Source organism: Silurus meridionalis, chromosome 20, assembly GCF_014805685.1.
Source record: "Silurus meridionalis isolate SWU-2019-XX chromosome 20, ASM1480568v1, whole genome shotgun sequence".
In the NCBI taxonomy this organism is placed as follows: Eukaryota; Metazoa; Chordata; class Actinopteri; order Siluriformes; family Siluridae; genus Silurus; species Silurus meridionalis.
In genome coordinates this window covers 4,487,799-4,503,245 of record NC_060903.1, presented here as the reverse complement: position 1 = coordinate 4,503,245, position 15,447 = coordinate 4,487,799, and the positions used below count along the sequence as shown (strand labels likewise).

Below are 15,447 nucleotides of genomic sequence, written 5' to 3'. Positions count from 1 at the left end.
TCTACTCTGGGCCCCTATGATGTTTAGCAGTTGGTATGACCACTCCTGCTTCATAATGAAGTCCACTATCAACCCCTTAGTCTTGCTGACATTCAGTAGAAGATTGTTCTCCTGGCACTATCTCTCCAGGCTGTCTCATTGTTGTTGGAGATCAGGCCCACCACAACAGTTGGAAGTGGCCACACAGTCATGTGTGTACAGTGAGTACAGCAGGGGGCTCAGAACACAACCCTGAGAAACTCCAGTGCTGAGGGTGAGGAAGGATGATGTCTCTTTCAGTCAGGAAGTTGAAGATCCATTGACACAGTGCCCAGGACCTCTGACTTATAGGTGAGCGTGGAAGGAATTACAGTGTTAAACGCTGAACTTTAGTCCACAAACAGCATTTTTGCATAATTTCCTTTTCTGCAGTCCAGGTGGCTCATCGTTGTGTGTAGAAGATGAGCAATGGCGTCCTCATTAGAGCGGTTCTGGCGGTACGCGAACTGTAGTGGATCCAGCGTGTCCGGTAATGAAGCTGTGATGAAGTCTCTGACCAGTCATCACCGACATGCAGTTCAGCATCAGTTCAACATCAAGCGGAACATTTTAAAAGTAATCAATAATGCAAAAAAAAATCCAGACTAGAACTTGCAGCAGCACCCGTGTCCTTATGTGTGCGATTTTTTTAAATAGTTGAAAAGTAGGTTTTGGGCTCATGATCATTTTAATAGTTATCAACCAGTGTTTAACTTATTAATATTATTCAATTAGTAGATTGGTGTTCTAAGAGTAACATTAGAGTCTTTTCACATAAACTGGGTTGATTTGGCAAAGAGTCTTGTGATAAAAATTAAAATAGGAACATTATAGCAATAAGAAATCATAGTACTAGTTTTTTTTTAAGTGTAAAGGGACTTTAACTGCAGTAATATTTAACTCTGGTTTAACTCCAGTACTTGGTTTGTGTACTTGGTAGTAATTAGTAGTAGTAGTAGTTATGGTTCCTGTCGCGAAAGAGGGCGTGGTTTGTCGGGTCGTGGGCGTGGCGAAGGGCGCTGTTAGGCCAACTGACGTACATGACACGATGTGGTTGTGGAACAGAGCGCTTGTGTTAGCGGTTCTCGGAAGCAGGACTTTGAGCAGAGCCATGGTAAGAGTTTTTAGCTTTGTCACCTGCGTGTCTCCCTGTTTCACTTTTTCCCTGGAGGAGTTAAATCTCAATGTGTGTAGGAGTCCGGCGGAGGGGAAATGGCAGCTATAATAAGTGGGTTAAAGGGTAATGTTTGTGTGACCAATGTGTGCGCGCGCGCGTCCGTTAATCCGCTCCAATGCAGAAAGAGCGTTAGCTGCTGCTAACTGGGTTCCGGTTTGCGCCGTCAGCATAAACATGCTGCATCGGATTTCTATATTAAAGCACATGTTAAAGGTTGCGCGGTGTCTGACATCAAAATAGCGAGACGTCTGTCTGAACCTGTATCAGCCTTCAAACTTAGCATCATGCTAATGCTGGATTGGGACGCGTGTGTGTGTGTGTGTGTGTGTGTGTGTGTGTGTGTGAGCGGCTGTTTTGGTGCAATGGCCGGTGCAGGTTGCCTGACTGTATACGGAGTTTCTATTTATATTTCTATATGTATATCTGACATATTTTGATCACAGCGTCTAAAGATTAAAATCAACAACTGCAGTGTTTCTGAAGGGGGTCAGAAGTAACATTGTCTTCATACAATTGACGTTGATGAAGTCACGTGGTTGCAGTGACGAGGCGCAGGTCTGATGTAATATTGTACACTGCTGGTGGCAATGTCTTCATTTTACACCTCTGTTCTACACAACCCTAAATTTAAGAAGCAGTCTGATCATCAGATCCCTTACATGTTTTTTTTTGTGGATACATGATACATAGTCGGAAAACCTACCGTCACACCTGTGTGTGTGTGTGTGTGTGTGTGTGTGTGTGTGTGTGTGTGTGTGTGTTTCCACTGCAGTGTAGCTAAGGGATTATTATTATTATTATTATTATTATTATTATTATTATTATTATTATTAGTAGTAGTAGTAGTATTAACAAGCACCTTTATGCACCATGAGCTTATCAAACCAATCACACAATCCAAGACCTTTCACTTAGTATTGTGTAACGCAACTTGCAGCAGAGATTCGGTTCCCACCCAAAGCTGATTATTTTCTAATAATGACACAATGTGGTATGTGCACACACACACACACACACACACACACACACACACACACACACACATGTATGTGTGTGTATATATGTATATGTATATATATATATATATGTATATATATATATATATGTATATATATATATATGTATATGTGTGTATATATATGTATATATATATATATATATATATATATATATATATATATATATATATATATATATATATATATATATGAAAATTTACCTTTACCATTTGCCTTATTTTTGTATTCAAGTTACTCTAGGAATAATTTCAACCCTTTATATATACAGTTGTGTTCAAAATAATAGCAGTCCAACAGTCCAGCTCATTTACTGTTTTTGGTAGAAATTATATTTCTACATGACGAATATTTCACTAGTAGTTTTAGTAGAGTAATAGAAAACCAACAGACCTAACAGTAATGACATGCATGTTGCTGATTCTGTGTGAATGAATCATTATTTTAAAAGGGTGTGTTCAAAATAATAACAGTGTGGAGTTTAATTGTAGAGGTAAATTAATCTGTGAAAAAAAACTGGTGTCAAACAAGTCCCTTATTAAAGGACGAAGGCAGGAAATGTTGTACTGTGCAGTTCTCTCTGAAAATCCTAGTAAAATGGGTCGTTCCAGACATTGTTCAGAAAGACAGCGTACTTTGATTAAAAAGTTGATTAGAGATGGGAAAACGTATATAAAAAGAAGTGCAGAAAATGACCGGCTGCTCAGCTAAAATTATATCAAATGCTTGAAAATGGCAACCAGAAAGTTGTGGAAGAAAACGGAAAACTACCATTCAAATGGATTGAAGAATAGCCAACATAGCACAGACTCAGTGCCAATAATCAGCTACAGGGTGATCAAAGAAAGTCTAAAGTGACCTGTGAGTACTGTGACAATTAGATGTCTATGTGAAGCCATGCTATCGACTAGAAGTCCCACTGTTGAAAAAATGACACGTAAACCTGAAGAGGTTACAGTTTGCAGTAGAACACGGTGACTGGCCTAAAGAGAAATGGTGCAATATTTTGTGGACTGATGAAAGCACGATTGTTCTTTTTGGGTTTGGGGGCTGTAGACAGTTTGTCAGAAAACCTGCAAACCCTGATTTCAAACCACAGTGAAGCATGGTGGTGCAAGCATCATAATAGGGGGATGCTTTTCATACTATGGTGTTGGGCCTATTTATCACATTCCAGGGAACATGGATCAGTTTGAGTACATTGTAATACTTAGAGGTCATGGTGCCTTATACTGAGGAGGAAATGACGACCTCCAAACACAAAAGTAAGCGAGCAGAATTATATTTTTATATATATATATATATATAATACTATTACTCTGGCAGATGAAGCTTTGATGCACATCCTTTCACACATATATATATGACTCGAGTCTGATTCACTAGTTGAAAAGTAAGATTCAGTGCTGTTGTCATGTCAACTCAAAATACCGGGTGATCAACTTCCTGCACTGTTTGATGCAAACAAACATGTACCTCGTGCTTCTTGGTGTCATAACTGTGTCAAAGTGTAAAATAGTGGCATTTTATTACTTTTTGAGTATTGAGACGAATCAGAAACCTTTAAAGAGTGTCTTTTGAAAGAATTTACAAGTGGCCTTGTTGAAATGTACACTTCCCATGTGACATGTTGCCTGCCTTTAAGAATCTAGAGTGCAGAACTCATACTTTGAGTTTGACTTTCCCTTATTTATTGCAGTGTGCGCAAGCCAGCGACTGGAAAAAAGCGAAGAGTATCTACGAATTCTCTGCCATAGACATCGATGGGAACGAGGTGTCTTTGGAAAAATACAGGTGAGAAGGTAGAGTATTGTGCTCATCAGTACAATCAGCTTGGTTGTACATCAGCGTTTATTCTTCTATTTGAACATATATAATAAAAGAAGGGTTGAAGTCTTTTGCATAATCAGTCCTGGGGATGAGCGATATGACTGTGTGATAATATCACAATAAAGTTTGTCCTGATATGTTTCACTGTGTAATTAAACGTGTACTTCGCACTCAAACGAGCACGAACAAGAACTTAATTGGGCCATTGAACGCTTTGGTATTTGCAACCTGATTGATAGGAATAAAAATTGATAGTAATCTTGGCGAAAGGTGACTGTGTAGCCATCTGTCCAGAAGAGTGCAGGTTTTGGAGCATATGAAGATTAAATGTGGAATGGGATGTTCAAAAAGCACATACGAATTTTATGGTCAGGTGTCCACATACTTTTGTCCATATCGTGTATTATTTGAGTTTGCATAGTCTTTATTTTCCCCCTTTATTGTAATCTAAATAGATAAATGGCAGGTTTTTTATTTTTATTTCTACATATTTCTGGAAAAAAATGTTCAGTGTGTCATAATGTATTTTCCCCCACATGTCCAGAGGCTTTGTTTGCATTATCACAAACGTAGCCTCTAAATGAGGCAAGACTCCAGTAAACTACACTCAGTTTGCGGCCATGCACACCACGTACACTGAGAAGGGTTTACGCATCTTGGGCTTCCCCTGTAACCAGTTTGGAAAACAGGTACGCTTCACACCACTACACTACACTGAGATATTCTACCTGTCGATTGCAGAGGATGGAGCATGATCCTAAATTTCCATGTAATTAACATTTTTCAGGTTTTGTTAGAACTCTGAAAGAGATAAAGAAACATTCACATTTATGAATCTTTATCATAAACATCAGTGTATTACATTAATAACCATTCTAATGGTGACTTTATGGCCCCACTGAATTCTTGAATCTGATTGGTTAGATCACAGGCTTATTTGAACACTCTTGAGGTATATATATATATTATTATATACGTTTCTATAGTAACAGCTCGTTCTCAGCTCAGATTTTTTGAAAGCCTATGCTCGGCATATCCACACTGACTATAATGAAGAAGCTTACACGTGAAGTAAAAGTTATGGTAAAGCTTTCTGTAAGGTTTTCTGCTTTGGTTTAACATTTTATGGAAGGAGTCTCCAGTGTGAGCACTTTGCAAGTTCCAGTTTGTTTTCCACCTCTGTTACTGTCCTATTAATATCAAGAGACCTTTCAGAACTTTTTCTTATATTAAATGTAACTATAACTGGATAAACAAAATTAAGAAGTCATACGAGGTGGTATCAAAGTTTTGAGACTAGTTTTGTAACATGCAAACAAATGGCAGGGCAAGGCTGCCCACATGATCACAGGGAGCACCAGCTTGATATGTCAGTGTGCCAAAAGATATCAACCTATATCGGATCTGTGCAACTGGTGCTATTCTGACCATGCGCATTACCACGGATTGTTTGTAAAATGTGGATGTTTGTCTTGTCTTGTAACTCAGGTTTTGCCATGAAGATAGCCTCAGATCCTGACATGGCATTAAATTGGCTCTAGTACTCTGACCTTAACTCGTGCCAGAGCGCCGAATACTTGCTCGCTGCCGCACAAATAGAACCGATTTCAACAGCACTTTCTCTCTGCAGGAGCCTGGTACCGAAGCTGAGATCAAGGAGTTTGCGAAAGGTTACAATGCAGAATTTGACCTCTTCAGTAAGATAGACGTGAACGGAGACGGCGCTCATCCTCTCTGGAAATGGATGAAAGATCAGCCGAATGGAAAAGGCACTTTGGGAAAGTGAGTGCCTTTTTTTTTTTTTAGATCCCCCTCTTTTAAGTTTTGCAATTTTGCACTGTGGAATTTTCCAGTAACTTCAATGTTGCAACATTAAATCTGACATGAATTGAGTGTGTGTTCCTTTTTTCTTCTTTTTTTTTTTTTTTTCCTTCCCATTCGACTTTCTTAGCAACATCAAGTGGAATTTCACCAAAGTAAGTGTGTACAAAATCTTCAGATTTACTTCTCAGTGAATGTCTGAGATTTTGTCTAAATCATTCACAATCATTTGTTTGTCTCGTAGTTCCTCATTGACAGAGAGGGGCAGGTCGTGAAGCGATACGGACCAATGGACGACCCAAGCGTATGTCCACAGTTCATTATTACCATTGTCTAACACAGCAGTTCCTAAACCAAATGACCTCAACCGGACATTTATTCATTTTCCGTAAACAAGCCTTTACCATGCTTCATTTTTCTTACAAAATATAATATAGGACTTTTCGATTTGATTTATGTTAGTAACATACAAAAGTTTAATGTAAGTGATTTGGTGTTGACATACGAACCCACATAAAGCAGTCTGGTTTATATTTGATGTTTGCAGCACGGGTGCCATTATTATTCACACACTCGCCGCGTTTCTTTTCAAATATTTAAAAGCAGCCAGATGACTAGAAGAAAAACATTCCTGTCAGTCTTATTGCCGTCTTATCTCTGCTGAAGTTACACTGTATGGACGTGTTTTTCCCACAAACCTTTGGACGCACACAATTGTAGATATGCTTTACATGGGTTGGAGTGGAATAGAGCTCCCACCTCAACCCCAATGAACTTCATTGAGATGAATTGGAATGCCGACTGCACCTCAGGCCTCGTCACTGCACCTACACATGAATGAAAATAAATGTCATAAATGTGAATTTTTCAGGTGTCCACAAACGTTTGTCCATGTGGTGTATTTGCTAATCTAAATAAATCCGGATTTTTGGTTGGTCTAAATGCATGCAATATATATATATATTTTTTATCCAAATAGTAATGGTAATATGGAAAACTGCTTTGTATTGAAAAAACAGTCAAGCCAAAATATTAGCACAAAAATATTATTTTGTGAAGTAATTAAATGAAACAATAGCGGAGATTGTGAGGTTTCCGTCGTGAAACCTTCATTTCACAAATCTGTTTTGCTTAAAGTTCTGTTTTTTTGTTGCTTGTGTAATGTTTAAATGTTTTTTTTTTTTTTTCTTTTTCTTTTTTTTAAGGTGGTTGAAAAGGATCTGCCAAAATACTTGTAACTAACTTGCGGATGACTACGGCGTCCGTCCTCACGACTCACTAAATCACCGCCTGCACTACTGTAGCCTGCTGGGTATTTCCAGGTCTTTTCCCATAAATAATGACGGCCTCTCTGTAAACCTGCCTGCAGGTAGGACTGGCCTGATGACCCTCTGGTGTGCAAAACCTTTCCTGGGAAGCCTGCATATACCCAGCTATTTCTGCAACGTGAAGCCTCACTCTATCCAACCCTGCACTGACTGATGTGTTTCATCATCTCCTACTTGTACTTGGGAGAGGAATAATAATTAATAAAATATTTAGAAATTTGCTATGGGGGTGTGTGGTTTTTTTTTTTTTTTTTTTTTTTTTTTTTTTTTTGGTTTGGGTTTGTTTTTTCCCAATTTTCCTTTTTTTTTGTTAAAGATTATTAATCATAAAAGTGCTTTGGATCAGATACTTTCTCACTAATATCAGTTTTATATAGAAGACCAAGAAATTTGTATTTTTAGCACCCGTTGCCACCCACAGAACTTTTACTGCTATTAAAATCCTGACAAGCCTTTTCCATTCAAGCAGCATGCCTGGGTTGCCTCATTGCCCTAAAAATGTAATTTTATTCTGCAGATTTTTTTCTGTCTCTGACAATTAGTGGTACCAAGTATGATCTATTGCACAGCAATATACATTTTTGCACCATAGAAATTTTCAGTTTCTCAAGGGTATTTTTTTCTTTATCTTTCTCTTTTTCTGCCTTTTACCATTAAATCGCGCACACAACCTTCCAATATCTTCTGAAGGTTGCAGTGCAGGGCAGAGCAGTTGTGGTAACTCACACTAGGTGGCAGTGTTTCTCTGCTTTTACTTAGCTTTGTACACCATCCATATATGTAATGCTGAAGTCATTAATTTTTGACTTTGTGTGTGTGTGTGTGTGTGTGTGTGTGTGTGTGTGTGTGTGTGTATATATATATATATATATATACACACATTATTTATATTTTTATATATATATATATATATATATATATATATATATATATATATATATATATATATATATATATAAATAATGACCACTCTGTGTGCGCAGGACGAAAACTGGAAGTTGACATTCAAAGCCTTTTTCATTGGAAGCCACGATTTTTTTGCCATCAAAATTACGCGCTTGACGTCATATGAAAAATGACACCACAGTGACGTAGCGGCCCGGCCTGAGCGTGCGTGACGCGGAGTCGGCTCAGTGCAGTTTCATTCGCGTTGATTTGATTCATATGAATCGATTCAAGCAAAGTTCGAAGAATTTTAATTTAAAAAAAAAAATTAAACATATAGACAAACTAAGAAATTAACAGAAAGAAAGAAATATATTGTAATTATTTCACAGGTTGATACCGAAATTTCGTCTACATAAAGTTCGTCTACATGTTTGTGAAATAAGCAAATATGTGATTTACATTTTAGTTATTTTAGTCTAGAAGAACGGTCTGTAATATCAGATTTCCACAAAACTACAAATTCCTTTAACCATCCTCCATTCAACCCAAATATCCCTACAGTCATTTCCCTTCACGCTCCAGTCGATTAAAAAGGAATCGATTAGAAAGGAATCGACTCTTTCGCCGACTCCCCCATCACTACTGTACGATGTGAGTTGCGACCGCTGTGTGTGTGCGCGCGCGAGCGTGTGTGTGTTCGTTTTTCAAACGGCAGAACCTCTTACACACACAGAGGGGTTTGTACACCAACATGTAGCTTTTTAGAACACCACTACCCCAATCAGCGCCATGATAAGCCCTCTGTTCTTACTGTCTGTTTCACCTTAACCGCACAAGCGTGTGCTTTATCCTGGATCGGATGGAGGGAGCGGTGAGGCCGGAGACCGGGGGGAGCGCCTCCTCACACGGGGCCGCTGTGGCGGAGGAGACAGAGACCGTCTTCGGAGTCGGATGCGGGATAGAAGGTGTTTCTTTCTTTCTTTCTTTCTTTGTTCCGCTCTCTTGCTTTTAAGCTGTAAATGGTGAACATTTGCATATCCAGAGCTGTCATGAGATGATTTTGTAGCAGAACGTTATCGGTGGAGAGGAAAACGCAAAAATTGTGTGCGCGAGCGTGTGTGTGTGTGCGCGCGCGCGTGCGCGTGTTCTCGTGGATTCTACAAGAATGCACTAATGTGATGAAGGACAAACTGAAATAACCAGAAAAAAAGCGTTAAAATGATTAATTCCGCGGTTGCCCCTTTTCCAGTGTGTGTGTGTGTGTGTGTGTGTGTGTGTGTGTGTGTGTGTTGACAGCTGTGAGTTTCACCCTGAGGGGGTTGTAGTCCCACACGGCTGGATGCTCTCTCTCAGGTCCGGTGATCCCTTGCAGTTTTGGCCCCTGCTGTGCTGCAAAATCTGTATGGTTCTCCTCGGTTCCCTCCTGCTGTTTAGATCTGTGTTCATCTCATTAGACTTGCTTTATAGGCAGGACTTCCTGCACAGCTGTTTCTGATGTTTCTGATTCATGTATACCAAGCATGTCTTCATATTTATCCACATATCTCTTAGTAATGCTGTTCTACAGAACCACAGGGTGTGATGTAGTACAGTAACAAATCCATCAGCTCTTGCACTGAGTAGCCCATGCTGAGTTCAGATACCCCTCATGCCTCAGGAACTCATACTGAGCAGGAAATAAAAACCAGAGCATTTGGTAACATTTCCACGAGTTCGGGTTCCTTCAGGTGCAAAGTTTTTCTTGTTTTCTCTGTGTTCACGTAGGGTTCTCTCAGGGTTCTCTGGTTTCCTCTGATTTGTCATAGTACAGATAGATACACAGCAACGAAATGCAGTTTAGCATCTAGTGCAGATAAATATATTTACAACAAATAAACGTATTGTCTCTGGGCAGTGAAAAAAGAATTTAATATTTATATATACTGTATATGAAACTATTAGCTGGAGGAGAAGGAACAGGAGAGATGAAGCAGAGGAGCCTCGTTCATACACCAACAGCTTTAAACTTCAGGTCGACAACATTGTTACCATTCAACAGAAATGTTGGATGTTTACGAGAAATGAAGTCAGAATAGCGAGAAATAAAGTTGGAAATAGGAACGTGGCAGAAACAGGCTTCCATAGATTCAGGCCAAAGCAGACGACAGAAAGTTTTCAAAGTTCAGGATCAATTCACACTTAAACCTAAAGAAAACACGATACAGTGTGTTTAATTTTTTTATTAAATTTTTTTTATTTTATTATTTAAAAAAATAATTTTTTTTTAGAGTAATGTGGTTAATTTTTTATTTATTTTTATTTATATATTTGTATTTGAATTTTAATGTAATATGGCAAATAAATGCACTAAAATGAGTTTGGTTTTTACAGATATTCTCGTAAGCAATTTCAGCAATAAAATGTTGATTAAATCGAATTTCTGAAAAGGAAACAAATGACTTGTTCATTTTAATAGACTCGTTTAATTTTCTCTTGTATATTTAATATTGCGCCTTAATAAAGAAAAAGTACTTCTTATCCAATTACTCGTTAGATCGATGGAATAATCTGTAGAATACTACAGAATACACGATTACTAAAATAAGTGAGAGCTACAGCCCTGAATGTAGTGTAGATATTTGTAGCATGCTAACTTGCCAGTCTAATGGTATGATTTAAGAAACAAACTACTCCTAAAACAACTTGATCCTTTCTTCTGTTTATGGACACTTGATACATCAAGGCTACAAAAAGTCGTTCAGCCTTGTTCACACTCGGTTTGTCTTGATATTGGATTGAAAGTCAATGAAGCATCAGGAGCCCAAACATTTCTCTGGATATGCAGCTACTTGGTAGATCTTCTGTCCAAATAAGACGTTTTTTTTTTCTTTTATTTGTGCTAGCTATTATGGGACCCCATGCAAAACCTTGGTGGCAATAACTTTAGTTCACATCTCTTCATTCAATACATTCATCAAAGTGTATACGGGAAAAGCTCGATGCTGGAACGGCAGAATCGCATCGAGCTGAGGAACCGGAGTGACGTGAACGCTAACGATGATCATAATCGAAAAGTCGAGAAACACTTCAGCACTCCGTCGTTGCACAGTGTGTGTTAGAGCGGAGATCTGAAGTGTGTGATATAAACCTACCCTTGGGGGAACTTACTACAGTCGATTAGGGGCAGGTTTATTATAAAGACAGATTATTTTATGAAACGAGAGTCTGGTTGTGTGCAGCGATGTGGCGAGAGCCTGCAGCCTTTACGAGGGGAAAAGAGAGGAAGGGGCGTATGTTACGGCACATTAGTGAAAGTCATCATTTAGTTTGAAGGTCAGTAAAGAAAAAAAAAGAACATGATCACACTCAGTGGTCTGAGTATTGCAGTCACGTGAAGGTTGGTATACAACCGGCACACCAATCAAGCTGAAAAGGTTCCCATTGAGTGTTTTCCCTTTTTAATCAGGCATTAATACACTCTGGCAAAACAGTTTCCTCTCAAGTCTACTTCACTGTGAATTGTAATGGCTCATAATCCCCTTTCATAATAATCCCAGCTACTTGTTTCGGTGAAGTCCTGTGTGAAGGTTCTGTTTCCACTCCTGGAATATTTTCATTTTTGTGCACACCAGTCTTTAGCCTCAAACGTGCTCATTCCTGCTCCAAGCTCATGACCTGTGCACTCGCACCGCCGCAGGGGTTTTCCAAGTACGTGAGAAGTCATCAGATAAAGGAACGAGGTACACGATGTAGAGAGCAAGTGCCAGACCTTAAGCTTGCAGGCAACATCAGAACATCATCAGATTCCTATTCTTGTCTGGTAGGAGTGAAACCCGATGTGGTCTTGTGTTGAACTTTCCCATGCTGATGTTTTTTGTTTTGTGTACCATTTTGTGTAAAATTCAAAACAAGAGTGTTTACTATCATCCAGAAAGGGCCAGTGTTTGCTAGATGTTTTTGTTTTCAGCCCAACACAACAGACTTTTCCAGCCATATGTGGTTCTTCCTCAAACATTTACTACAGTTATATAGGGACGAACTGGAACGCTGACTGCACCCCAGGCCTCCTCATCTCACCTCCACTAGTAGTACATGACTTTACTAACACCCTTGTGGCTGAACGGTCACAAATCTCCACAAGCACACTCCAAAATCTGGTGAAACATCTTCCTGGAAGAGTGGAGGTTATTATTAAAAGATTTGTGAACCAAAAGTGGAATGGGTTCATACAAAAAAAAAATACAAATCTTATGGCCATGTGTGGCAACTTTTATGCATTTGGTGTAGATGGTCTGATTAATTGAAAACCCTCTAACTACACCAGCCCTTTCCTGCTAAGATTTGACATTCCTGGTCCAGAAGTTTAGACATTCCTGGTCCAGATACTGAATCATCAGCCTGTCCTCAACCTCTCTGAGACTAGAAACCCTGCCAAGTTATTTAGATCATATTTTCTCCTCATTCTGATGTTTGATTCGAGCATCGACTGAAGCCCTTGACTCTCGTTTGCATGATTTGATGCACTGCGTTGCTGCTACTTGATTGGCTGAGTGGATAATCGCACGGATGAGCAGACATATCACAGCATATAGAAGTGGACGACTCTCATCTTTAAGAATTTGTACGTACTGAAACACTAGCGTGTTATGATAAGAGAAAAAAATCTCCACACAGTTCTCTGCACTCTGAGCCTCATTGAACCTTCTTATGGTGGACTCTGTGTGATGTTCTGACTCACTAATTATGAATTAAGCAGTTAGTAATCCCCACAGACCCGGAGATAAAAAGAAAAACCTTTAACGGTTTAGACCTGCGGAGACTGCGAGAGAAATCGAACGCTTAAGCTCATTTGCATCACGTATCGTAGATGAGAAACGACTTGCCACTTTAAAGGTCTGGACTGCGGCTTCTGCAGTAGGCGTTTATCCCACAGGGATTCTCTCGTAATCGTCTCTGTGAGTCTGTGTCCTCTTCATAACTCAGTGCTCTGAAAGTTAAACCGGGGTGTTAATAGTCTGATGTCACGGTAGATTACAGCGCAGCAGCCTTGTTGTGAACAGTCTTGCCACGAGAAATGCGGGAGGAGATGAGAGGCGTGTGACGATGAGACTTGTTTTAAAGCCCTACAGGAAATTCGACTCCACGGATGTTTGCTTCTAGGGGTGTGTGTGTCGTTCCTTTCGTGATAATGCACTGATCATCTTATACGATCCAGTGTAGCTGTTGGTGAACTGGGATGTGATTCGGTGTAAACAGCATGGCGCTAACAAAAAACGTACCTGTAACAAGCACACACGTCATACCCTCTGTACTGGTACGGATCCATAAAGTTATAAAGCAACACAGGAGCTACGAGGATTTGGACTGAAGTAAATGTCAACAGTTACAATGACTCAGTACCACAAGTCCAATTTAATCACTTATCACTGCTCACCTCGACAACGATGAACTATAAGGAATGGACATTTGGTGCCACCCAGATGAGAATGGGTTCCCTTTTGAGTCGGGTTCCTCTCAAGGTTTTTCCTCTCCACAATTGCCACTCGTTTGCTCACATCTCCCTTACTATAACATATAGATGTTGAGAGCACGCCTCTTTAAATGTAACTGAAATGTTGAGACCACGCCTCCTTTAGTGTGGAGACCACGCCTCTTTAAGTGTGACTGAACTATTGAGACCACGCCTCTTTTAGTGTAACTAAAGGATCAAGACCACGCCTTTTTTATTGTAACTGAAGGATCAAGACCACGCCTCTTTTAATGTGGCAGAAGTATTAAAACCACACCTCTTTCAGTTTGACTAAAGTCTTGAGACCCCGCCTCCTTTAGCATGACTAAAGTATTGAGACCATGCCTCCTCCAGTGAGACTGAATTATTGAGACCACGCCTCCTTTAGCATGACTAAAGTATTGAGACCATGCCTCCTCCAGTGAGACTGAAGTATTGAGACCATGCCTCCTTTAGCATGACTTAAATATTGAGACTACGCCTTCTCCAGTGAGACTGAAGTATTGAGACCATGCCTCCTTTAGCATGACTTAAATATTGAGACTACGCCTTCTCCAGTGAGACTGAAGTATTGAGACCATGCCTCCTTTAGCATGACTTAAATATTGAGACTACGCCTTCTCCAGTGAGATTGAAGTATTGAGACCACGCCTCCTTCAGCATGACTTAAGTTTTGAGACCACGCCTTCTCCAGTGAGACTGAAGTATTGAGACCACGCCTCCTTTCGCATGACTTAAGCATTGAGACCACGCCTTCTCCAGTGAGACTAAAGTATTGAGACCACGCCTCCTTCAGTGTGACTAAAGTATTGAGACCACACCTCTTTCAGCGAGACTGAAGTGTTGAAACCACGCCTCCTACACTGAATGACAGGTGTCGAGCCCTCTGTCTTGGTTATTAGCTGGCACAGCGTGGCACTGTTTTTTGAATTAGATCTCCTCATCCTGATCGGCTGGATGTATTTAATTTTTTTTGTCTTCCAAATTACACATCCTGAGGGGGTTTCGGAAACATTTCAATTCTCTGCAGATGTTTTATTGGCGCAGGCTTCGGTTCATTTGCTGTTCAGTTTGCTTTGTTTTCACGTTGCACATAATTTAACAATCCAAAAAAAGCAATAAAACTAAAAGGGCTCGTCGAGTTTTTCATTTTACAGCAAAAAAACGCAGGAAGAATGAGTAAAAATCACCTCACTACTTTTCCAGGGTTTATTTGGAAATATTATGTAAAACTCGAAATCTTGAATGCATGCATTTTCAGCAGCGCTGCAGCATGGTTAATTAACTTCCTGCATTTAATTTGATTCAGAGTCAAATCAATTTCTCACTGCAATAAAGCCACGCTAGAGTTCACTTCACATTGCTTCTCTGCAGAGTGGTCTCTCTTTCTTTTCTCTCTCTCTCTCTCTCTCTCTCTCTCTCTCTCTCTCTGTCTCTCTCTCTCTTTTATTCTGTCTAATCAGAGAGTTTGGATGGTGCTGCAGCACTGCAGCGCTTAGTGATTCAGTGACTCAGTGATTCATTGACTCAGTGCCTTTCTCAGAGCGAAGCAGCGTTTCCACTGCAATCAGGCTGCAGCACATGTGTCTGCTGAATGCGATGTGCTCCATCAGTACATGCACGAGTGCCATCACCCAGCAGGCTCAAGCATTTTTCACTCCTTCATTTGCTGCTGTTTTATTTTGCAATCGTTTTTTTTTTTACACGCTAATGCGTGCTCCTGCGAAATGTGGTGTTTATCTCGGTAACATGTTTTCTGCAGGATAAAAGCCTTTTAATGATGGCCAGAGTGGATGAGCGCTCATTAAATATGAATGGCCTTCGAGTGAAAAGGATTTATTTCCAGCACAGTCACAGCAACAGCCAAAAATAACTCTCTAT

General features: G+C 39.8%; 2 protein-coding genes across 8 annotated transcripts in view; both read left to right on the top strand.

The window, feature by feature from the left end:
- Positions 1–985: 985 nt before the first annotated feature.
- On the top strand, positions 986–7,410 carry gpx4b (glutathione peroxidase 4b). Its single transcript, XM_046877062.1, has 7 exons — positions 986–1,132; positions 3,911–4,005; positions 4,586–4,730; positions 5,672–5,823; positions 5,993–6,017; positions 6,107–6,166; positions 7,068–7,410. The coding sequence occupies exons 1-7, from the start codon at positions 1,067–1,069 to the stop codon at positions 7,098–7,100; spliced, it is 576 nt and encodes a 191-aa protein (XP_046733018.1). The 5' UTR covers positions 986–1,066; the 3' UTR covers positions 7,101–7,410.
- An 889-nt stretch (positions 7,411–8,299) lies between these two features.
- The window catches only part of pip5k1cb (phosphatidylinositol-4-phosphate 5-kinase, type I, gamma b), a 37,951-nt gene continuing 30,803 nt past the window's right edge, over positions 8,300–15,447 (top strand). Inside the window, exon 1 of one of the 7 annotated variants that reach the window (XM_046876019.1) lies at positions 8,300–9,043. In XM_046876019.1, coding sequence (XP_046731975.1) covers positions 8,938–9,043 — 106 coding nt within the window. In that variant the 5' untranslated portion in view covers positions 8,300–8,937. The remainder of the gene's footprint in view (positions 9,044–15,447) is intronic. The other 6 variants (XM_046876018.1, XM_046876024.1, XM_046876017.1 and 3 more) reach the window with 6 other exon arrangements.